A 25,235-nucleotide genomic window follows, 5' to 3' on the forward strand; every position below is an offset into this window, starting at 1 on the left:
ACCACAACTTATTCAGCCATCCCCCAATAGATGGGCATCCCCTCAATTTCCAATTGTTGGCCACCACAAAAAGAGCTGTTATAAATATTTTTATACATGTGGGTCTTTTTCCCATTTGTATGATCTCTTTGGGATACAGCCCTAGAAGTGATATTGCTGGGTCAAAGGGTATGCATATTTTTAGAGCCCTTTGGGCATAGTTCCGAATTGCTCTCCAGAATGTTGAATCAGTTCACAACTCCATCAATAATGCATCAGTGTTCCAACTTTCCCACATCTTCTCCAGCATTTGTCATTTTCCTGTTTTGTCCTTTTAGCCAATCTGATAGGGGTGATGTGGTACCTCAAAGTTGTTTTGATTTGCTTTTCTTTAATCAATCGTGATTTAGAGCATTTTTTCATATGACAATAGTTTTAATTTCTTCATTTGAAAACTGCCTATTCATATCCTTTGACCATTTATCAGCTGGGGAATGACTTGTATTTTTATAAATTTGATTTAGTTCTCTATATATTTTAAATATGAGACCTTTATCAGAAACTCTGGTTGTAAAAATTCTTTCCCAATTTTCTGCTTCTCTCCTAATCTTAGTTGCATTGGCTTTGTTTGTGCAAAAACTTTTCAATTTAATGTAATCAAAATTATCTATTTTGCATTTTTATCTCATTTGCTCATAAATTCTGTTCTCCATAAATCTGACAGGTAAACTATTCTTTGCTTTCACAGTATGCTTATAGTATCAGCCTTTATATCTAAATCATGGACCCATTTTGAATTTATTTTGGTACATGGTAGAAGATGTTGATCTATGCCCAGTTTCTGCCACACTATTTTCCAGTTTTTCCAGCAGTTTTTGTCAAATAGTGAGTTCTTATCCCAGAAGCTGAGGTCTTTGGGTTTATCAAACAGTAGGTTATTACTAGTAGTTATTACATTGACTACCGTGTCTTGTGTACCTAACCCATTCCATTGATCCACCACTCTGTTTCTTAGCCAGTATTAAGTAGTTTTGATGATTGCCACTTTATAATACAATTTAAGATCTGCTATGGTTAGGCCACCTTCCCTAGCATTTCTTTTCATTAATTCCCTTGATATTCTGGACCTTTTATTCTTCCAGATGAATTTTGTTATCATTTTTTCTAGCTCTATAAAACAATTTTTTGTTAATTTGATTGGTATGGCACTGAATAAGTAAATTAATTTAGGTAGAATTGTCATTTTTATTATATTAGCTCAGCCTACCATGAGCAACTGATGTTTTTCCAAATATTTAGATCTGACTTTATTTATGTGAAAAGTGTTTTGTGATTGTGTTTATATAGTTTCTGGGTTTGTTTTGGCAGGCAGACTCCCAAATATTTTATAATGTCTACAAGTTTAAGAATATTTTTACCCCAAATTTCTAAACCACAAAGAAAGCCAAATGCTTAAAAGGTAATATGTTTTAGTTAACTAGAAAATTAAATTTTTACAGATTACCTCAGTTACTGGTGGTGATGGATAGAATGAGGTATGATTGTATATTATAATCAGAAAATATTTTATCAATCACAAAATACTTCCTGATATCCATGGGATATAGCACTAAAATTCTAATTTCCAAGGTATTAATTTAGGGAACATATAGTCTAAACACTACAGTACAGAAAGGAAATGTTACCTGATTGGGCAGAAATCATTAGATTTGGAATATATACACACACACATATATACATATATATAGTAATTTCTGGAGTCAATAAAATAGCCTACTCCACAAATGCTCCACGTCACAAAGAAATGGAATTTTTGAAATTAAAAGGCCCTTAGGAAATGTTAGTCATGCTCTCATTTTACAGATGAAACTGAGATCCAGAGAGATTTAATGTCTTTCCCAAGGTCACATATCCAGAGAGTGGAAGAAGAGGAGCTAAAAACCCAGTGTCCTTCAATGACACTGCTTTTTGTCGCCAATAGGGAACCAATACAAGACAATGAAAGAATAAACAACTACCTAAGTCAGCTAATTCGCCTGTACTTCTAGGCAGAAACATACCAAAACTATCTTGGACCAGATAGGTTTCTGTTCTATCATGTTTGTTATGTTCTGTTCTATCACATTTGTTATGGGTGAGAGGAGGCAGGTGTGGGGCAGGAGAGAGCAGCAAAGAGAACTTGTTTTCTGATGAACAGTGATCTAGTTAATAGTTATCATTTAAAAGTCACAGATCTTATTTAGACTCCTATGCGACAGTGCTTCTATTAAGACTAGTGACAAAACATTTTTAAGTTATTTAAAATAATTAAGCAAAGTTTTGGTACTAAAATGTTATTTTAAAAACACTTACCTTTTCTGGGATGGCCAGTTGCACTATTAGCTTGTGTTTGATAAACTCCATCATTCTGAACACAGACTAGATGAGAATCAGCTTCCATACTAAAACTAGCTCCAATGCTTATGACATGCTCATTAGAAGAATTTATGACTTTCATTACCTGTTAATATAAACGTAAAGGTTATTTTGTATTTATCAGCTATAATAATGCAAGAAATCACATTCCTGGTGGGGTTCCTCACTGGCAATCTTTGGTCTAAATAACTACCCTTAATGTGGCAGAAAAATATCTTCTAAAACAAAAGAGGCAAATTAATTTGTAGGAAAAGAGGAAAAACATTAAAACAGTGATGCACATTTTACTTGTTTCCCAAAATTATGAGGTGCTGAATACACATATCATTCAAATGTTATACTGGTGTCCACAAGATATATATTTTTTTAAAACCCAGAACACCTCTTGCTTATTGGGTAGATCCTCTATGGAGGATTTATGGAAGGATATGAACAAGAATTTCTGAGAATGAGGAAGCCTGGATAGGTTGACATCAGCACTGGCAAGAAGGAGTTACAAGTACTGAGTAAATCAAAGATCCAGTGAAGTATAAGTATGTAGGTACAGTCTGAATGAAAATAAAATCTGACATGCAATATTCTCCTAAGTAAATATAAAATCTATCTAACTAAAAACTGGCCCCACAATTTAAAAAATTCAATTGTACTTACATCACTGTATCTTTTGCGAGGTATTTTTATGCAGCTTTTACCCATTTCCATGTGAATCAACAGCTGTTCTATATTATGCAAAGTATACTGATAATTTCGGAGGTCCTATAATAAAAATAAGCTGATAGTTTCATACTTTCCTAAATTTTAAACTGTTCATCGCCGTTATCTTACCATTACAAATATGTCCCTAATATAGAGCATACAAACACAGGTAAAGCACAAACCAATAAGAAATAATTCACCTAAAATACAATTACAAACTTTTTACTGGTTACATTAATGTAGTAAATAACTTGTTTACTTTAAATGTTACATGCTAGTGCTTATGGCAAGTTGGGGACAGAGTAGCTTTCATCTCTGTCTGCTACTACCTATCACTATCATGAAGAAGGGGGAAGTGAAGGAAGGTATATCTGGAATAGATATAGAGGCATGGTACATTTACAAAATACATGATAGGTGAAAGAAACATGCACAGTATTAATCTGTCACTAGATCAAGGTAAAAAGAAAATAAGTGAGTTGCTAAATATTTTCCTAAGCAAATTTTTTAAAAAATGCATAATCTCACTAGCCACTGTACTTTAAAGGAAAGCTAGGTGACATAGTGGATGGAGCTTGAATTCAGGGTGACCTGAATTTGAATTTTGCTGAGGAAACTAGTATTAGCTGTGTGACCCTGGGCAAGTCATTTAACCTTTCTGAGCTTCAATTTCCTCATCTATGAAATGAGGGTAATAACAGCACCTACTTCACAGGGTAATTGTAAGGACCAAATGATATAATATAAATGAAGCATTCTATGGACCTTAAAGAACTAATAGATGTTATGTTGTTGTTGTGTAAACAGAAACCATGTTCTCAAGTAACATTTACAGTTTTCTCTAGTAGGAGAAACTTCAAAGAACAAACACACAAAATGAACAATGAGTCTACTAGACAATGGTTAAATTTGTGACAAGAGAACCCTCTATTGAACTCTGTTCCAAAAGTGGCCCATTTGAAATTGAATTTGAATGAGCTATCCATTAAATGAACTTTTAATCAATGAAGCCAATTCACCTATTTGAAAAAATACTTAGCATATTCCATTTTCAGAATCTCAAATGATCCAAACAACACTAATCACAAATTAAATGCATGACACTTGCTAAGTAAAAATTTGCAAATAAGAAGTAAAATTAAGCAAAATATTAATTTTACTCACAACAAGTAAGTTCATAATAGTGTGTCCTATTTCTCCAAAAAGAGGTTTTCGACATCTGATACTTGTTAAAGGTGTGGGATATACTGTACATGAGTGAGGAAAAGTGATATTAATGATTATAATAAAGCTTTTTTTAACTCTATATCATTTCTATTTTACAAATAGAACTACTGAGTTACCAAGCCAAACTCCAATCCTATAAACTAGGTACTCTTAACCTGGATTCCACAGATGATTAGATTTCAGGGGTCCATAAACTGGAATGGGAAAAAGAAAGCATATCTTTATTTTCACTAACCTCTACTTAGAGGTTAGTAAAGATAAAAAATTTAAAAAATTTTTCAATTACTTAAAAATATTACTCTGATAAATTATCTATAGGCTTCACCAGATTGCCAAAGGAAGGCACAGAAAACCCTCTGCTTACAGACTGGATCAGATCTTGGTGGTACTGTCACCAAAACAGTTGTGTCTGATGGCTTGGAGGGCTGAAAAATTACAATATGGGTGGAAGACTAGTCTCGCACTAAATTTCTATTAAATTAGCAAGGGATATTTGCATCAGGTTATCAAAATTCTTTAAGACATTCAACATCTAAGTAACCTCTTCCTAAAATTATGGATGGCACTAAGCCTTTTGAGACTTGTTTTTTTTAGCATGAGCAGGAGAAAAAAGTGAGCAAAGTCAAAACACACAATAGGGAAAGGCCCACAATTGCTGCCAATTTTTTTCAAATTCAAGAAAGAAGGACAACTATTTCTACAGTATGAACATCACCCAATGAAAGGAGAATCCTGCTTCCCTAACTTTATGTTACTAGTCCTGTGGCAGAACCACTAACAGAGGAGAAATTAAGAGAAAGAATACAAGTATCTCTACAGTAGTAAATTTTTTAAATGTCTTATTTTTCTTTTGGTTCCAAAAATACACCCTCTAGGTTACAAAGGAGAATTAAGATAACCTTTAAAGAATAGAAGTGCACTCAGCTGGAATTCCATCACCTCCACTAGCCTTATTATCAGCAATGCTTCCTAGGGCCTACTTGACTTCATCATCCAAGCTATAGATCAGTAACCACACAATTGTGGTTATTAGTGATGTTAAGATCTTTCTGGTACAGTTCTTTTGTATATTTTTGCCACTTCTTAATCTTTTCTACTTCTCTTCCCTACCATTTTTGTCTTTTATCATGCCCATTTCTGCATGAAACTTTCTCTTGGTCTCTAATTTTCCTGAAAAGATCTCTCTTTCCTATTCTATTATTTTCTTTTATTTCTTTGCAGCCTGGCACATAGTTGATGCTTTAAAAATGCTTGTTTACTGAAAAGACTTATATGAACTCATGGAAAGTGAAGTGAGCAGAACCAGGAGAATACTGTACACATTAATAGCAATATTATAACAATGAACAACTGTAAAAGATGTAGGATCTCTGATTAATACAATAATTCAAGACAGTTTCAAAGGACCCATGATTAAAAATGCTATCCACCTCCAGAGAAAGAACTAATGAACTTTGAGTACAAATTGAAGCATACCTTTTTTTGCTTTATTTTTCTTAGTTTTTTCCTTCTCTGCTTATTTTTGCAACATGGCTAATATGGAAACATGTTTTGCATGATTTCACATGTATAATCGATATAAAAATGCTTGTCTTCCCAAGGAAGGTGGAGGGGTAGAAAGGAGGGAGAGAATTTAGAACTAAAAATGTTTTTAAATGACTGTTAAAAAAAATTTTATATGTAATTGGGAAATATTTAATGAAATAAAAAGAAATTTTAAAAATAAAAAAAATAGAAGTTCATCCATATGTAATCAAAGAATCTGAAGAAGAAAAGGAGAATCTTCACCTGCATCAAAAAATTGGAGGGTAGAAGAATGTGAAACACAAGAGAAGTGAAAGAAGACCCCCTGAACACCAGAAGTAACACAATATGGGGCTCCACATGAAGACACTTGAAAAGGATCCACATTGTGAAGAGAAGGCAGCCATCTCCTCCCAAGTAATGATAATGTGGAGCCATGGGTGCCCGTCAGCTAAGAGACCACCTAGTAAAGGTCAGAGGAAGAAGAGATGAGTTGTAGGGGTAACTTCCTGCTGACAGAGAATAAGGACACTATTTGTTGATAACAATGGAAAGGACAGCAGTCATCCTCAAGGATTTGTCAAACACTACAGCCAATAATACCCATTTCTGATAAATGACTTGAACACAAATGATAAGTAAACTAAAAAAGCACTTTGAAAGATTATGAAGTTTTAGGCAATGTATTTTTTATTACAGGTAATGTTTTTATTATTGCAGCCTAGTAAAGGCAAAGAGCATAATATCAGAGAAGTAAAGCAAGAAGGACTTCAAAGATATTTAGTCCAACCCAGTTATTTTATAGATAAGCAAATTTGGGCCAAGAGAAGATGAATGACTTGAAGAGCAGGGATTTGAACCCAGATCCTCTGGTTCCAAAACCTGCCACATTTTCCACTAAACCACACTGCCTTCAGTGTGGAGACCTTCAGAAAAGCAAATCTGGGAAGAAGAAGATGGAATCTGAGAATAGGATTTGAATTTGTAGACCAGGATTTAAAATACAGAAATGACCATCCCATAAAACAATACAATGGGAAATTAGGGAGTTAAAATACTAATGTTGAGTGACATTTTTCTTATATTAACCACAATGATTTTATTTTTTTGAAGGAAAAATAGATGAAAATTCACCTAATACACACCTAACCTCTAAGTTAGGAAAGAACCGTGTGTGTGTGTGTGTGTGTGTGTGTGTGTGTGTGTGTGTGTGTATTATTAATTATGTATTGGGGAATGCCTCAGTCATATATTTGTATTAATTCCCTGTATAACACAGATATCAGACTTTATTAGAGATATTTAATGTAAAGATATTTTTTTCAACACCAATTTTCAAAGACATACATGCAGACAAAATTGGGAACTAATAACAAAGGATAAATACAAAAGCATGACATGGTCCTATAATAATAGTGTCAGGAGTGTTAAAGCTCAGTACTGGTTGAGGCTAGCAAGGAAAGCTAAAGATAATAATATTAACATTTTAAAACATATCTGTATTTTATTTATAAAATATTTACATATAAAATTAACCTAAATGCATAAATTAGCATTAACCCTGAAGTTACAAGAGGTCATTTTATGACACAGTTCTACTTTACAAAATGGTTTTTAAACATGTTGAACTTCTTAGCCCCAAAGATGGCAGAGACTAAAAATATAAATAGGTTAAGAAAGAAAGGCAGCATATACTGCATAAAGAGCTGTCATTAAAATTAAGAAAACCTGGGTTTGAGTCGTTTCTTTGACACACACAGACTCTAACCTTGGGTAAGTAAGTCACTTGAGGCCTCAGCCCTCTAGGCAAAACAACTTTAGGACTATAAGTTGTGGAACATTTGCTGATTTACATTAGCATGAGAAGTTTCCTCACAAGAAGTTCTATAAATAGATGAAGTCACAGATCCAGAAAACCATCCATCCTCTTCCTCTCTTTCCCCATCCCACACTCCAACCTCAAAAATGACTAAGATACATTCCAAGATGACAGAGCTATAACAAGTTAAAGGGAACAAAAAGTATATTTGTAAACTTTTGTGGTTAATGAACAAACATGCCTTCACCAAAAATATCCCTTGGTGGCAGTGTTTAAGATAATGCTGAAAGGACCAGATTCAATATGGCATTTCCGACATGCCTTTGTTAACACAGTGAAGAACTCAAGCCAAAAGTTTAATGTTATCTTTTGTGTACTTCAATTGATAAACATTTTCTAAAGCTTCTACAATAAATTATATTTTCATAGACACAAGTTTAAATAAACACCTCCTTCACTGTATTAATCTATCTTTAAATAATGGGTAATTTTACACTGTTAGATCAGAATTTTTTCTCCCTCAAAAACACTTACTGATATATTAGAACTAAATTTCAAATATTTCATAATAAGTCATTCATTTCACATGCATTCAACAATTAACTGTGAGAACTAAGAGTTGAGACTAAGGCAACAATAAATCAAATAAATATACAGTATAAAATCAGTTCTATGATCGAAAATGACCACAGCAAAATAATCTTTTTCAAAACTCAACAAAGTTTCATGACACCAAGTATCTCAAGAGAATCTACAAAAATCTCAGCAAATTCTTAAAAACTTAATGTTAATTCTTTATATTTTAAATATTTATATATATATTTATATTATATAAAAATTTAAATTTAAAAAAATAAAACATATCACTTTGGGTGAGCATAGAGATGCAGACATTTTCAAAGGAAAAGGAATTTCCATTGGAATTAGAATGGTTCCATTCTAAGGATATGAATTAGAATTAACCATTCTACTGGGGTTTTTTCCTCCTAAACAGCATCAACTATCTTGATTCAACATACCGCAGTAATTAAGAGGTCTCAATCCAACAGGTCACCCCCCAAAAGGCAGCGCGCGCACGTGCGTGCACACACACACACACACACACAAATTTGATGGAGGAAAATATAGTTACTCCTTCCACATCATGACTTTCCCTATCGTGGTTTTGATATATTGCAGGTCTGCATAAGAAATTAAATGGGAATTCTGGGGAGTTTTGTGGAAGTCACAGATGACACACGAAGGTCAGCAGACAACAGAGAAAAAGCACTGAAATTCAAAAATGCATAAAATATATGTGTAGTATTGTATAAAATCAACCCAAAATTTACAATAAGGTACTGTAAACACCCCATAAAAGAGAAAGAAAAAATTCAGACATGTTCTCTGGTACAAAAGGAGGGACAAAAACTTTTATGTGGATTTTCTGGAATACAGGGGTGCCATACCCCTAACCCCTGTGATGTGGAAGGAATTACTATATCTTATAATTTTATTAGATAATATTAAAATTACCATACATTCTTTAAGCACCTATCATCTTTATAGCATGGCAAAGACTGAATAAAGCAGTAGAAGGCGGTCTAAGGCTTACAATTTGCATTGACAAACTGAAAGTGGTTCATCTACACAGAACTATTAACTGCTCATCATATCTTTTTTTTTTCAGTTCATTAAACTTTTCATACTTTACTTTCAATCCTCTTCACTCAGGTAGTTTTACATAGTCATGGTATTAGCAAAACTTACCTCCATATTCTGCTCCCAATCTCAACATTAAGCGAATTGGAAAAACTTTTGCCCAAGGAATCTCCAGCTTCTGGATGAGAATTCCACAAAGAAAAGGACTACTTGGTAATGGGAGATCATCAAGTTTCTGAAAAGTAGGTGTAATAAATAGGAATCCTCCATGATCCTTGCTATTGAGAAAACTTTCAGCAAAGGTAATACTATCCAAGTTTTCTATGTATTTTCCTAGCAAAAAAAAAAAAAGATATACAAGTTAACAAAAGAATTTTTAAATTATCTATTATGGTATAAGAAAATAGAACTCTCTTAAATGTACACTGCATGTAATGACCAACAACTTTTCAATTCCTATAACATCTTTTTGTAATCAAAACTCTTGAATAAGCACTTAAGTTAATGGGATGTAGATCTAGATATATTAAAATGCAATGTCTCTTATTTTCAGATATGACTGCTTAAAGACACAAAGGAATGAAGTAAGATGTGCAAATCAAACCCAGGTTCTCTGATTCCAAACTTTGCATTCTTTAGATTGCACTAAGCTCCCTTTATGCTGAGCACCTGATATATGCATAATTCAGTTATTCCTCTTCATTCCGTCAATTTATGGATAAACTATTAGAAATGCAAGGTTTAAGATGACTGAAATGAAAGCAATAATATGCAAGTGAAAGACTTTACATAATATAAAGACAGGGGCCTTCAAAGAACAAGTTCCCTTTGCTCCAGCATAGCTTTCAGAACACGCATCTATAAAGTACCCCTTTATTAATGAATATATCAGCACATTTCAACACTCTAGACCCAAAAGATCAAGAAAAAATTCTATACCTTTTACTGCATCTTTATAAATGTTGATAAATAGAGTGAAGATGTCCTTAGGAATTGTATCTTCATTTGGCAAACAGAACAAAAGAACAAAAATTTCTGCCTGACCCAAACCATGTAGTCCATTGGTTGAAAAGTACCAATATTTTTCTGAAGAATCTTAAATGATAAAAGCATGATTATAAACATTAACATTTTTGTTAACCATAAAACCAAGGTTATGATGTAAAGTTCAACAATTTTCAAAATTAATTTTTTATTCTAAGCTTTGAATATACTTTTTCTGTCAGATAAAATTTCAAGCCAAATTTATAAGCAAGTAACATCAAAAACAGTAAACTTTACAAGACAAAAAAGATGGTCATAAGGTGTCAAATGAAGAGGATGAGATATGGATTTTCCCAGTGGCACTTGTAGTGCTACTGCTGATAGTGTGAAAATGACAGGGAGGCTCTAACAGGGGATAATGAAGATGAGGGAAGGAAGTGTTGGGGGTGGGGGAAGGCAGTACTAGAGACAAGCCCCATGACTGGCTGTCAAGAAGGGAGGCAACACATCTTCCCCATCCTCTGACTGGTTTATCACATACCCCTTGAGGTCATATCTCAATGCCCACATTGGGGACCACTGAACTAAGAAATAACCTTTAGGCTAAAAGTGCAACAACAAGAGGGAACTAGGTAAGATTCATGCTGGAAAATGAAAACTGACTACCTCCTCTTAAGTTGATTCCTCACAACCAGGATGGAATCCATCAGCCATAAGTAATGTTGCATTACAACTAAGCACCCCTGCTGCCAATTAGACTCAATACTCATTCCAATAAATCAACCAACCAATAAACATTTATTCAGTGTGCCAGGCACTGCACTAAGCATGGTCACCATATTCAACTGATGGCTCAAGTGCCATCTTGCATAAATTTACATACAGTACTTATGTAGACAATCACAGCTAATCAAAATATATCAAACTTTAAGCAAGATTTTATTAAATAAGATATAAAGTCTCAGAAATGTGTCCAGTTAGATGGGTAAAGAAACATCTATCATTACTTACAAATTACTAACTTGACATTCACAAGAAGATTGGCATTTAGGATAAATGTAACTGGACCAGATCCTCCATGTTCAAGGAGTGAAATGACTTGCTCCTGAGAAGGACATTCATCTACTACAGGATCTAAAAAGTAAAAATACATTCACTTCAGCCAGTATAATTTCTTGTTCATCTATTTAAAATGCTTTCATATTATATCATATGATTATATCATATTATGATATAAAGAACACCGACTTGATAATCTACTTTCATTTTTTTAGGTTTGTAAATTCATCATGTGATGGTCATTTCTGCATTTTAACTCATGGTCTACAAATCCAAATCCCATCTCAAATACTATCTTCTTAATCCTTCCCAATTCTCTCTCTCTCTCTTTTCTTTCAATCAATGTGGAAGCAGTAGGTTGCCATGGAAACCTTGCCAGATTTGAAATCAGAAGACTCAGGGCAGGGAGGTGATGCAGTAGATAGAGCATCAGCCCTGGAGTGAGGAGAACCTGAGTTCAAATCCAGCCTCAGACACTTACTAGCTGAGCAAGTCACTTAATCCTGATTGCTTCTACCCCAAAAAAGAAAGAAAGAAATCAGAAGACTCTAGTTCAAATCCTGCCTCTGCTACTGTGTGACCTTGGTTAAGTCACTCAACCTCCCTGAACCTCAGTTTCTTTATCTGCAAAATGAGCATGTTGAAAGAGATTTCCATTAAGTTCCTTTCTAACTCTATGTCTACAATCGAAGATGAAAACTTTAAAACAAAAAGCAAAAGTGTAATGCATGTGTAATACTTTAGAACAATCTTTGGATCACAGATATAGAATTAGAAGAAACCTCAGAGGTCCAGTCCACCCCTTATTTCAGTTAGTCTTTATTTCAGATAAGGACACTAAGGCCCAGAATGGTTAAACATCTTGAACAAGATCACACAAGATCACACAAAAAGAAAGTGTTACTACTGATTAGAGAAAGGCATATCAAAACAACTCTGAGGTACCACATCACACTTATCAGATTGGTCAATATGACAAAACAGGAAAATGATAAGTGTTGGAGAAGATGTGGGAAAATTGGAACATTAATGCATTGTTGGCAGAGTTGTGAAATGATTCAACATTCTGGAGGACAATTTGGAACTATGCCCAAAGGGTTATTAAAAATGTGCATACCCTTTGACCCAGCAATAGCACTCCTAGGGCTATATCCCAGAGAGATCATACAAATGGGAAAAGGACCCACATGTACAAAAATATTTATAGCAGCTCTTTTTGTGGTGGCTAAGAATTGGAAATTGAGAGGATGCCCATCAATTGGGGAATGGCTGAACAAGTTGTGGTACATGAATGTAATGGAATACTATTGTGCTATAAGAAATGATGAGCAGGCAGACTTCAGAAAAACCTGGAAAGACTTGTATGGTCTGATGCTGAGTGAAATGAGCAGAACGAGGAGAACGTTGTGCACAGTAACAGTCACGTTGTGCAATGACTAATATTGATAGACTTAACCCTTCTCAGCAATACCAGGATCTAAGACATCTCCAAAGGCCTCATGATGGAAATGCTATCCACATCCAAAGAAAGAACTAAGGAAGTTGAATTGCTGTTTTTTTTTCTCTTCTGTTGAGTTTTGTTTCCTCTTTCTGATGGTTCCTCCTATTGGTTTTAATTTTTACTTAAAACATCACTAATGGAAAAATATGTTTAATATGAATGTAAATGTATAGCCTATATCAGATTGCACACTGTCTTGGGGAGGGAGGTGGGGAGGGAAGGAGAGAAAAATTTAAAACTCAGAAGCTTATGGAAGTGAGTGTTGATAAAGCAAAACAAATTAATAAAAAAAGTGGGGGAAAAAAAAGAAAATGTTAGAATCAGGATGCAAACCCAAGCCTCCTCTTTCTGTATCTATAGTTGTACTACATTAGGCCTTGATCCATCCACATGTAAAAATACTGGGTTAGCTTCACATCCAAGCCTTGATTCCAAATCCAGTATTTGATCACAAAGCCCAATGCTTTTTCCACCATACTACAATGCCTCTCAATAATAAATTGGTAAGGGCAGCTAGGTGGCGCAGTGGATAGAGCACCGGCCCTGGAGTCAGGAGAACCTGAGTTCAAATCCAGCCTCAGACATATAACACTCACTAGTTGTGTGACTCTGGGCAAGTCACTTAACCCCAATTGCCTCACCAAAAAAAAATAACAATAATAATAATAATAATAATAATAATAAATTGGTAATGATTCAGTTAAAGCCTATTATAGGGCCTTGCACACAATATGTACAACAAATATTTGTTACTTTACTGCTAAAATGTACCTATTGCTTAATAAAAGAAAAAAAAGGCATTCCTGAAAAGTGTGTAAAACAGGATCACCTTTTGCAATTAATTCACAGTAGGAAAAATGTCCTATTATATAACTGGAAAGGACATCAGAAATCACCTAATCCAAACTCCTCATTTCATAAGTAAGGAAACTATGAATTGCCGAGAAAATGACTTTCCCAAGCAATCTACATTATTTGCTTCTAAAGTGCTGGATGGACAGAAAAAAATTCTGTGTCACTCACTGGGAAAATATTCACAGTAGTCAATAAAGTAATTAGCTTGACATCTTAGACACCATCAGCTGGGTCTCCTGAAAATACACAGGTCCTGAGGTACATTAGATTTCTTAAGTATCATTATCTTCATCAAGCCACAGACATAAAAGGAAAGAACATATCTAATGTTATCGCAGAATGTCTGGGGATTCATCAAAATTATCTATGCCATAGACTCACTCTGAGATATGCATGTATCTTATAAATGCCAGCTACTACACATAACAGACAAAATCTGAACCATCAAAAAATCCCCTGATATAAACCTTAGATCTAGGAGCACCCCCAAAGTGATCTGCTGCTTTAAAGAGAATACATTCTCAAATGTCAGATGGTTAAGGGAAATATCACATATGACTAAGAAACTCCTAGTCCAAAACCCCTTCCAGAATGTTCAGGGTTTGGTTTTGGTGTGATCAAAATATTCAAATACACTAACTAAATCACAGACTCATTTGATCCAATTCACCAGTTCAGATATTTTTAAACGGAGTTGTTATGTTACCAGGCTTATACATGTTGGACCTATTAACAAACAGGACAGAATATAAGAAAAGATGCTAAGAATTTTTTAATGTTAGTTTCAAACAATGTAATCAAAAGATAAACTGCAAAGCAACTTAATATGAGTGTAATATTAATAAAGCTTCACCTTCTCCTCTTTCTCCAGCTGCAAGTAGGAGAGGGGGCAAGCCATCCTCATCATTAGGTATAAGGCTGACATGTTTCTTAACACATTTATCAATACCACACAGCAACATATAATCTGAGGAACTACCAGCAGATAAGTTGTTGTGTGCTGGAACGATTGAAATAGAACTCGATTTCTCAACTGTTGTAGAAATGGGTGTTTCACTGTCAGGTACAAAAGAAGAAAGAGAACTCTGTAACATCTCAGTTACAGCATTAATGGGCAAATCTTCCACAGATGGGACTACAGAAACAGGACTTTGTAATTTCTCTTGTCTTGCAGTATCTGCTAACTCATCTTTGGACTTTTCTGCTTCTGAAGAAGCACCACGATCCATTGCATTTACAATCTGTGAAACAAAAAAAAAACTGTCTTAGATTATTAGTTCATATTTTCTGAGCAAAAGTTAAGTACTTCACTCCTTTAAGTGTTTATTAAACTTAGTAACAGTAAAAGGTAAAGTCTAGCCTACATACTCACAGATGCAACATATTGGGTTTCTACCTAGCTTTCTTAAATCACAGTTAAGAGGGACAAAACAAGGAAGTAGGTAACAGTAAATTAAGCAAGAAAATTCAAAGAACAGCAATGTTTGGGAGTTCTCCAAAACAAGGTATTAATCACGTGTTCATAAATAGTACCACTTTGATTAATATAACATTTTTTCTTAAAAATATATAAAGTATCTCATATGTTTTTTAAAACATCTGTGGTAATTGCCACCCCACTTCAGAACCTGGGAAAATGAAGTGGGAAAAATTTAAGTATTTCCAAGTCTGGTTAAATGGGAGAACACACACACACACACACACACACACACACACACACACACACACACCCCCCTCTCAAACAATCCTAGAATCAACCTGTCCCCCCCCAAAATCTCATAAATATAAAAAAAATAAATTTAAAAAAAATCTTATAAATAAAGCTAAGGTAGATATTCCAGATGGCCTTCCACTTGTACTTCTATTTTTGAGGCTGGTGATATTTGAACTAACTTATTTTAAAGGCTAACATTTATCAGCTTACATAGTAGTTTTCTGTCTTTCCCCAGAACTCATTTTTCAAAATTTTCACATAGTGAATATTCAGTTACAAAGCATAAGCTTGTACTTCATGCCTACTTGAAAAATTTGAGCATATTGATTCCTACTGACAAGAAGCATAAACATCAAGCTCATTGATTCAATTCAATTAAACAAACCTTTATTAGGTACTTCCTATATGTGAGGTACTATACTAAGTGCCAGGGATACAGAGATTAAAGATGACAATCCCTTATACTCAAGTGATTTACAATCAAATGCAGGGGATAGGACATACATACAAAGATGCAGGACTCATGGGAGAATATAAGGACAAAGTGACATAAGAAAATATGAGAAAGAAATTACTTTGAGCTAGAAAAAGCAGGGAAAGTTTCAGTGATAAAGAAAAGGATTTTAGCCAGCAGAGATGTGGAATGGGTGCAAGGATGCACCAAGAAAAAGATGAGGGAGCAGTGGGTAGTTCCATTTGGCTGGAGCACAGAGAAAGCAATGAGAAATAAAGTTGAAAGAGTAAGCTGGAAATAGATTGTAAATGGCCTTGAAAATCAAGAATATTAATCCTTCAAGCACTCCATCAAAGCATTTACTGTTCATGTACTACAGCAAGTGCCAGTGTTTGGGAATTCCATCAAGAATTTTTCACTTCTAGCACGCCATATTGGGGAGAGACATAGGAAGGGAGGAGGAGAAAATTTAAAACTCAAAAGCATATGGAAGTGAATGTTGAAAACTAAAAATAAATTTTAAAAAAAGAACTTTCACTTCTGCAATCTCTACACAAGAGAAATATATTCATTTCCTTCTTAACATCTTTCTACTTATGTGATTTAATTTGGCCCTTCTGTTCCACCATGAAAATATTCTACCTTGATTTATTGAGTCTAACTAGGTTTATTTTTCCTCCTAGTCATAATATCAGAACATTTTAAATCCAAAAAGCTCTATTTTCTAGAAGTTTCACAATGAAAGAAAGAAAAGAATAAAATTTTAGAGATGGCAAGGTATGTATGTGTATGTATATGTGTATGTTTTTATATGTGTGTGTTTTAGGACAGGGCAAACTTGAGACAAAGGGTAAGGAACCACTGAAAAGGGAGGGAATGGAAATGAGAGAGAAGGACTAACAGATGGAACATGGTCTAGAACAGTGGTATTAAATTCAAACAGAAGAAACAAGGACCACTAACCCATACATAAGGATCCCTGCAGGCCTTCTATTGTATTCTTATTTATTTTGTTAAATATTTCCCAATTAAATTTTAATCTAGTTCAGCCTGCAACTGGAAGGGTTTGATACCTCTGGTCTAGGAGATATAAGGAAATTGAGTCACAGGCATAAGACTGGGGTTAACCAAGCAATGAGGAAAATCATTTCATCCTCTGACATGAGGAAGAAAGAGGAAAGGCGAGATGAAGACAAAATAAAGTTTTGAAGCATGACGGAAGGGAGACAAGTAAATTCAAAATGTAAAGTTTTGGACTTCTGAGTAAAGTGGATGTGAGGCCATTTGCTTGGGGGCCAGGGCTCAAGGAAGAGTTGGGGGCTTGAGCAGAAAAGAGTTAGGTTTTTAACAGTTGCTGTGGGAGTGTGACAGAGTCAATCAGAGAAACAGTTGAGATTATAAAGCATGAATTTGTACTGAACACATCAGCATGATTGGGTCAGCAGTATTCAGAAGCTCTGAGGTAGGAAGGGAGAAGATGGATGGTTGGGGTTAAGTAGAGTCAGCTATTTGCAAGGTAGGAAAAATATAAGAATGAGGGTACAAAAGATTTCGGGGGAGAACAGTACCTTGCTGAAGTGGTTAATAATACTACTACTAATAATAATAACAGCTGACATTTATACAGCGCATACTATGTACCAAGCACTGTGCTAAATGCTTTATAATTATTATTTGATCCTCACAACAACCCTGGGATGTAGGTGTTAATATTATCCCCTTTAACACAAGAGGAAACAGCGGGAGACAGAGGTGTGCCTAGGGTCACACCACTAGTAAGTGTCTGAGGCTAGATTTGAACTCGGGTCTTCTTGACTCTAGGCCCAGAGCTCTATGTACCGCATCTCCTAGCTGTCATATAGAATTCATAGATTCATATTACAAAAGAAAAATTAAATTAGAATAAGGTGGATGGAGAGGGAGAACTGGAATGACTCATGGGACTAAAGATCAAAAAACAAATTCACAAACATGAAACAAGCTATAAGTAGAATGACAAGAGATTATGAACAGAGAGGGGACTTTCAGAATTCAGGAATTTGGGGTTTCAAAAGGTTAACTCTAAGGTCCAAAGCACCTTACACAGTGCCTGATCCATAACAGGTACTTAATAAATGTTTGTTGGTTGATTGATTAAAGGTTCACCATACCTACGGGTAGCTAAAATAAAGTAGAGTGAGAGTTGTTGATGAATTGAGAGGCTACAATGTTAGCAAGATGATCAAAATGAACAGCGAAGTCACCAAGCAGCAGATGGGTTAGAAAGGAAGACTAACAAGGAAAGCACTGAGTACCCTGAAGAAGGTGAGAGACTTCCCTGAAATTGACAAGGATCCCTTGGTAGTATTATCATATATATGGCACAAATTTCAAAGGAGGTAATGATTAGTGAGTAATAGTCATCAAGAAAGGACCTGAAAGCAGTAGTAGGGGTTGGGCAAAGAACATGACAACTCCTCATGGACCTGTGAGACTGGCTGCATGAGAAAAAGAGCTAAATCTTGCTGCATTTCTAAGTGATATGTCAGTTTCTGCTCCTTATGGGCAGGACTTCTCTGAGCTATTGTCTGTTTGACATAGCATACTCAACACAGAGTATGAGAGAAAGAACACAGCAAAATAAAAATCACCATCATACGTTCTCTTTAATTTGTGGAACCCTTTAAAGACATATTTACCTAAATTCAATTCTAATTCTCATTTCTTTAAATTTACCTAATTATCACATAAAATCAGAAATATCTGAAACAACTAATTTCTCAACTTTAAGAAAAACCCTACAAAATCCACAAGGGTGAATATTCTGTATTAAGTAACATGAATTCATTTAAAATATAAAACTATTTTATCAACAAGCAGTTTGCATGCTTTTATTTTCATACCATGTGTACATCAGGTAAGACAGGACTCATGTCCTGAGAACACTTTTTGCCTCCAGAAGATAATTTTGTTGTATCTGCAACTTCACCATTAGGCAAAATACCATCTGCAAACCATACTCTCCTCTGTTCTCTGGAACACAGACCTAGTGTCAATTTAAAAAAGAGGGGAAGGGCTTAAATTAGATAACGTAATCATTATCAGCACAAGTTATATTAACATTTTTAGCAGCTTTTCAACTATTTTATTCCCAAAGGAGTACCTACTGTCCTCCATAAACTGCAGTGGTCTTTTATACACATTCTTATAGGCTGGGACTATAAGCATGGAACCTGGAACTTGGAGAGGAACTATATAAAAGAGATTCTTTTTAAGGAGCTTGGGGGAGAGACTGGAGAGTCAAATTTCTAGGATAAAACAGAGGGACTGTATGAGGAAGGAGAGACTAGCAAACAGGCAAGAGCAGGAATAAGAGGGCACGAGGCAAAAGATGTAAATCAAACCGCACATGAACACACCCAACCTATAAACTTCAAAAATAGACCATCATGATGTACGTCTATTTATAAAACAAAAGCACAGAAATCACAAGTTAGATGGACTCCAGAACTTTTTAAATAATTCTCAAGATTTTAAAATCCAGTATAAAGCAGTGACAGTCTCTTAAAATTACCTTCAATACTTGGTTGTTTAAGTGCTGAGGTAGGTAAAGCTGAAGGGGAAGGGGTGTTAGGTGCACTGGACATCTGGTTATCCTGAGAAGTCTGGGCTGTGGCACATTCAGAGGAAATACTGGATTTAGTATTGGAACCAGTTGGACTCATCATTCTTTCAAATGCCTGTGCTAAATAAGTGTGAGAAAGTATTAAAATCTCAGACTCTGTAAAATGTTAATACCCATGTTATTGCTTTTCAAGTTTTGTTTGCGGGGAAGGAAAGAAACAACAGGGAATTTGTTCATCTCAGTAGTTCTTGATAAAGGTATTCCAAATATTGATATTTTGTAAATATTTAGTTTTTTTTCCCCATGACTAGAGTGAAACTAATCAATAACTTCTAATCTGATTTCTTATCAATTTGATATGTTCAGAGGTAATTCTCATTATTTTCATCTGTATAAGTAGGAATGGTTGCCCTCCCCTAAGGCCTTATTATTTTCTCAAATGTCAAGCAACCACAAAATTCCTATCCATAGAACACTGCCATCATTCTCAATATCATGTTATGTAAATGCCACTCTTTGTCAGCTGCCTCCACTTTACTTAAAAGTACTTATCACCTGCTTCTCCCAAGTCCACATTCCACATACCACCCAACCCCAACTAAGCTCCACAAGTCACCTCCAACTTTCTAGTCCTTTGTAAAAGCTAAAAAAAAAAGTTTTTGTAAAAATAGTCTTTACCAATCTCCTCCAGAAAGCTTTTCCAAGTGATCATTATCTTAGTCTGCCACTTTGAGGATCTAAGAATCATAGATCCAGAAGAAAAAGATACTTTAGAGGTTATCCATCCAACCCCATCATTTTATAGATGAGAAAAAGTGAGGCCCTAAGAGGGTAAGTGACTTGCCTCAAGTGAGTTGAATAGTGAACATCCCAAGCGGGATCTGAATGTTGGTCCTCTTGACTACTACACAGAGCTCTTTCCATTGTACAACACCTTCCATGATTTCTATGAATCACGTCATCTCATAACTATAATCACTGATGCACGCACAACACATGTGAATGTAATTTCCTCCTTTTCCATAAATATTTTGTCAGTAAACATGGAGAAGGGAATTTTGTGGTGAAAATACTGCAACATACTTGGCCAGCAGTCATTGTTTCCTTTCTACTCTATTCAAACAGTATGAATGAATTATTTTAAACTGCTTAAGAAGAGTAACACTTCCAGATCCTTCATCAGGTTGGGAGGGGACTGAAAAAGGTCATCGCAGAATTTACATTAAAATGTTTCATTTTTAATCAAAAGAGAACAATTATATTCATCTTTTCACCAAGGCAACAATCTATTCAAATTTTGAATTTATATGGCAGCAGCTGTTGAAAATGCCAGTAAGGGCCAAGAAGAAACAGCTTGTTTTCTAAGTCATGCTATTCCCGTAAAAGTTTTTAAAAATGAGATAAGCAACATTCAGTATTACTGAGGACAATGGTAAATACCCAAGAAGTACATTAACAGAGGGCAAAAATATTAAATTTGGGGAAAATTGATAGAAAGATATAGATGCAATGGGAAATGTAAAACTGTGACTTCACCTCTAAGCTAATAATGTGATTTTATAAGATCTTCTGCTTCCATTTGGATTTAAGAGTTCTTATATGACAATCTTTTCCTTATTCTGGAACTTAAAACTTTGACACATACACATGTGTTTAGTAAATGTTCTTAAAAAATTATAATAAAAGCAATATGGTAAATGAAATTTAATATTTGGCAATTTTGATACCTGGTTAATGAACTTTGACACCTAATGTTAATGAATTGCCACTCCAGAAAGTGAACGCTTCCTTTCCAGATTGAAAATATTCATTATGAAAGTGGAACAAAAAAGGAGAGAAATCAAGCCTTTAGAAGTCCCAAATAAGTCAACACTAGGCCACAGCCTTAAGGAGATACGGTAGTAATAGTTTGTTTTTAAGTTAGTTATCCAAGAAAAAAAAAGTTAGATTTGTATACACTTACCCCTACTAATAGACTCATAGCAGACAATACAGACTCTTGCTTCTTTTTCCATATATTGGAGTTTGCACTTCCTGCTACAACAGACACCACAAAATACCTAAATAAGAATAAAATACTGATTTTAAATATTTGTTCCACAGCATACTCTGCTTTTTTTTAAAAAGCCAGAAATTATGCTTCAACATACAAACTATTTCTCTGATTGTTACAATAAAAGTTAGCTGTTCAGGTATCTCCCTTTGCAATTTTAGTTTCTTAGATTAAAAAAAGTTTCTACAATCAAAGTATTTCTATAATACAAAGAATTCCTTAGTGACCATTATGAACTTTCCCTTAAGTGTATGAAACTTTAATACTTAAAATATTTTCCCTGGGAAACTTTCAAGTACAGTATTTTATAATTTTCTTCTACAAAAAAAAAACTAACAAGTCCAAAATGTCACAGAAAAATAATTAACAAAAAAAACACAAACATTACTTTCTGTTACCAGCTGATCTCCTACAATTTGTAACTAATTAACTCAATTAGTTAGAACACTGTGTTAATCCTCCAATCATTATAATTCCATCCCTGTGGGAAGCAGTAAGCTTTTTCTTTTTCTACAAACACACACTGCCAACCAGACTTCCTTAAAAAGTGTCCTAATAATCACAGATTAGGTTCTGTGGGTGATACTCCTAAAAAAATACAAGGCTCAATTCTGGATTTGAATCCTGCCACTGACAATGCTTAAAGTAACCTTGACCAAGTCACTTGACCTCTCTCTGGGTCTCATTTTTCTCAATCTGTAAAATGGGGGGCAGGGGAAGTTTGGACTAAATTGTGAAATAGACAAAATGCCCTTATGTACCCTTCCAATTCTAAATCTATGCCTCTTTGATGGAGGACTTAGATGAATGGACTTAGCTTTTATGAATTTCATACATACTATTTCTATTTCCCCCTCACAAGTGCCTTTGTACTTCCTTGACGTAATCCACACATACACACATTATCAATCAAACCATAAGAAAAGGGCAGGGTTTTAAATATTTCCAAAATAATCACTAGAAAGAAAGGAAAGTGCAAAGTGATGATATATAATCCATCCTACAGTTGTATTTTACTGGGCAACAAGTCACCAGTTTCCTTCGTATGAGAATGCTCAAAAATATGCCTTTAAGAAGGAAGAAAAAATTTTTTTAATTTTATAACTTACTTTTCCACATGCTCGGCAGTGGTGGCGCCTTTTTGTAAAAGTAAATTTTACTTGGCAGTTCATGCAATTTGGAGCTTCTGAATCAGGAACCCAGGAAGGCTGTTTTTGCCCTAAAACCACACCTTCTCTACAAGCCTTTTCAGCTAAAGGATCAAGGTCTTTGTTTGTTGGTGTGAAATTGTCTCCAGCTTCCAAGCTATTTCCAATGTCAACATTGTGGCTAATGTTAAGTTCAGCTGCAGCGTCCGCAGAAGCAGCTTTGGAGGCAACAGAATTTGCTACACTAGATTCCACTTCTGCTACATTTTGTGCTTGAGGCTTGCTCAGATCCTTTGGACTAGTTTTTGATGGAAAGTTAAGTAATTGTTTAGGTCTGGCTCCTCCAGCATGTGCCATCTGGCTATTAGCATCAGAGCCGGGCAATTCATTAACAACCTCAGGCTTATTGTTAGACACCCCTTGCTGAATAGGAAATACACCTTTTTCTCCTAAAGACAGACCACCATCCTCTGATGTACACTGCTTATCAACTGTTCCACAAATATTAGTAATAAGAGAAACTCCATTCTTTACTACTTCTTTATTATTTAAATACATATTATTGGTCTTTTCACTATCTAGGTCTTTCACATTCATTTCATTCAAGTGAGAGTTCACATTATCCGTATTTTCTTCCAAGGACTTTACACTAGTAGTCTGAAGATACTGTTCAGTTAGAAAGGCATCAAGTTCAGCATCACTAATCAGAGTGTCACTTGTTAAATCTTCATCAATATTAAAGTAATCTAATTCCTGCCTAATACCACCACTACTTGAAAAAGTGTTACCTTCATGATGATCATGAAATGACAGAGTATCATCAGAATGCTCTATTTTGGAGTCTGTTGCAATAGAAAAATCAGTGTAATGGTGTTCAGAAGGCTCAGTTCTGCTAGTCATCTGGCCAAGATCCACCTTTCCACCTGCCAGATTTTCAACAAACATTTGGTCAATTATATTTGTATGTTCATCGTGTTTAGAGGGTTCAGTGTCTTTAAATGGTTCCTCATCTAAAATAATACTCTTGGGTATGTCTTCATGTACAGTTACGACATCTTGCGCTATGCTATCAACTTGTTCCTTCTGAGGCAAAATATCACTTTGATCTTCATTTTCAATTACTGAGCCACACATAGACATAGATATTGGAAGGCAGGACAATGAGGATTCTACTGCTCTACTAGAAATATGTAAAGTGGAAGAGGCATCTTGGAGCATATCACTGTTACTTTTAAGGTCTGAACTGCATGAATTTTCTTCTGCAGGTTGTTTTCTAAATAAAGAAATCCCATCCTCCTGAAAGGAGGAATCAGGTAAGCTATACTTTTCAGCTCTTGTATTTGAGTCATTTATGCATAAGCCTTCACTTTTTGGAAGATCATAAGCTATAACACTCATGCCATCTATTTCCTTGGACTCTGATGTTTGAATTCTGCTTACCACGTTTTCCTCCCGTCTTACCAAAGATTTGTCATCTTTAAACAACTCACAAGGCAAGTTGTGTTTTTTGTCTTTGGAATCAAATATTTTGGGATTCTGTTGCGTCAAGGCATATACAGAGTTAAGGCCATGAGTTTGTTCTAGTTGATCATTTATCTTTTTGTCTTCTAACATGGCTGTTCTATTGTGATCACATGACTCTAAAACTGCTGTATCTGTTTTTAAACTCAATTCTTTGGTTGCAACGTTTTCTGGTTTTTGTAATACAGAGTTGCCTTTGTCATTTTGTTCATCTGAAACATCACCATAACCACAGTCTTCTGATGAAGCACAAATAGTAGCTGGTAAAACAGACAAATCCAACCCAATCAATGAATCTGTATTGGCTTGGAAATTATCTGGCAGTAATGTTTGAATATCTTCATGATTACTTGTCACATGACCCAAATTACCCATGTCACTGATAAGGTCACAGACTGGTATACCACATCGTCCCAGGCTTGAAGGCTGGATTTCATCAGAAGAGCCACCATCCACAGTTGAAAGAAGATCAAGTCCTGTTACATTTTTTTCATTTTGTATCGAAGATGTTAATCCTCCAAGTTTTCTTCCATTTGTTGCAGCCTGATTTGTTTCACAGAATATTTCTGAGGTGGTGCCACTACACTGCTGATCTTTGGGTGCTGGCGGAACTGACTGTGAAGAAGGCAATTCTGAAGAAATTGAACAGTAGTTGGAATTGTATGAATTTTCTGACATGTGGTAATGATCATGTTCATCTATTTAAAATGAAAACACAAAATTAGGTACACAATTTTTCTTTCTCTAAGTAACTTTACCCACAGCCCACAAACCAACTGAAAAATGAAGGTCCTTTCAAAGATTAACATGTTTGTTACATTTTCTAAGCTATCTAAATTAAGTAAATCTCTGTTTAGTTTCCACAACTTTTTCTTTAAATTTTACTGTGCTACAAGCTGCATTTAGAATAAAATTAAACTAAGATTGATATGACAACAAAGTAAAACTTAGCACAGATGTCACAAAAGTTGAAAATATAATTTCCTATAAATAATGTGGGTAAGACAATTAAGCATTAAATACTGTCCCATTTCCCTGGAA

At 34.9% G+C, this 25,235-nt stretch overlaps 1 protein-coding gene across 4 annotated transcripts in view; it reads right to left on the reverse strand.

Annotated features, from left to right (window-relative positions):
* ZFYVE16 (zinc finger FYVE-type containing 16) overlaps nucleotides 1–25,235 on the reverse strand; it is a 63,829-nt gene that overhangs the window by 19,560 nt on the left and 19,034 nt on the right. For 2 of the 4 annotated variants that reach the window (XM_027864235.1, XM_027864236.1), the window contains exons 3-13: nucleotides 22,635–24,892; nucleotides 21,436–21,532; nucleotides 19,422–19,592; nucleotides 18,751–18,893; nucleotides 14,554–14,941; nucleotides 11,297–11,419; nucleotides 10,241–10,396; nucleotides 9,410–9,634; nucleotides 4,255–4,337; nucleotides 3,046–3,150; nucleotides 2,332–2,479 (exon numbers count right to left, since the gene is read on the reverse strand). In XM_027864235.1, the coding sequence (XP_027720036.1) occupies nucleotides 2,332–2,479; nucleotides 3,046–3,150; nucleotides 4,255–4,337; nucleotides 9,410–9,634; nucleotides 10,241–10,396; nucleotides 11,297–11,419; nucleotides 14,554–14,941; nucleotides 18,751–18,893; nucleotides 19,422–19,592; nucleotides 21,436–21,532; nucleotides 22,635–24,892 (3,897 nt within the window). Of the gene's footprint in view, nucleotides 1–2,331; nucleotides 2,480–3,045; nucleotides 3,151–4,254; nucleotides 4,338–9,409; nucleotides 9,635–10,240; nucleotides 10,397–11,296; nucleotides 11,420–14,553; nucleotides 14,942–18,750; nucleotides 18,894–19,421; nucleotides 19,593–21,435; nucleotides 21,533–22,634; nucleotides 24,893–25,235 lie in introns of those variants that run through there. The other 2 variants (XM_027864237.1, XM_027864238.1) reach the window with 2 other exon arrangements.

Source organism: Vombatus ursinus, unplaced genomic scaffold (genome assembly GCF_900497805.2).
Source record: "Vombatus ursinus unplaced genomic scaffold, bare-nosed wombat genome assembly UNPS02014774.1, whole genome shotgun sequence".
Lineage (NCBI taxonomy): Eukaryota > Metazoa > Chordata > Mammalia > Diprotodontia > Vombatidae > Vombatus > Vombatus ursinus.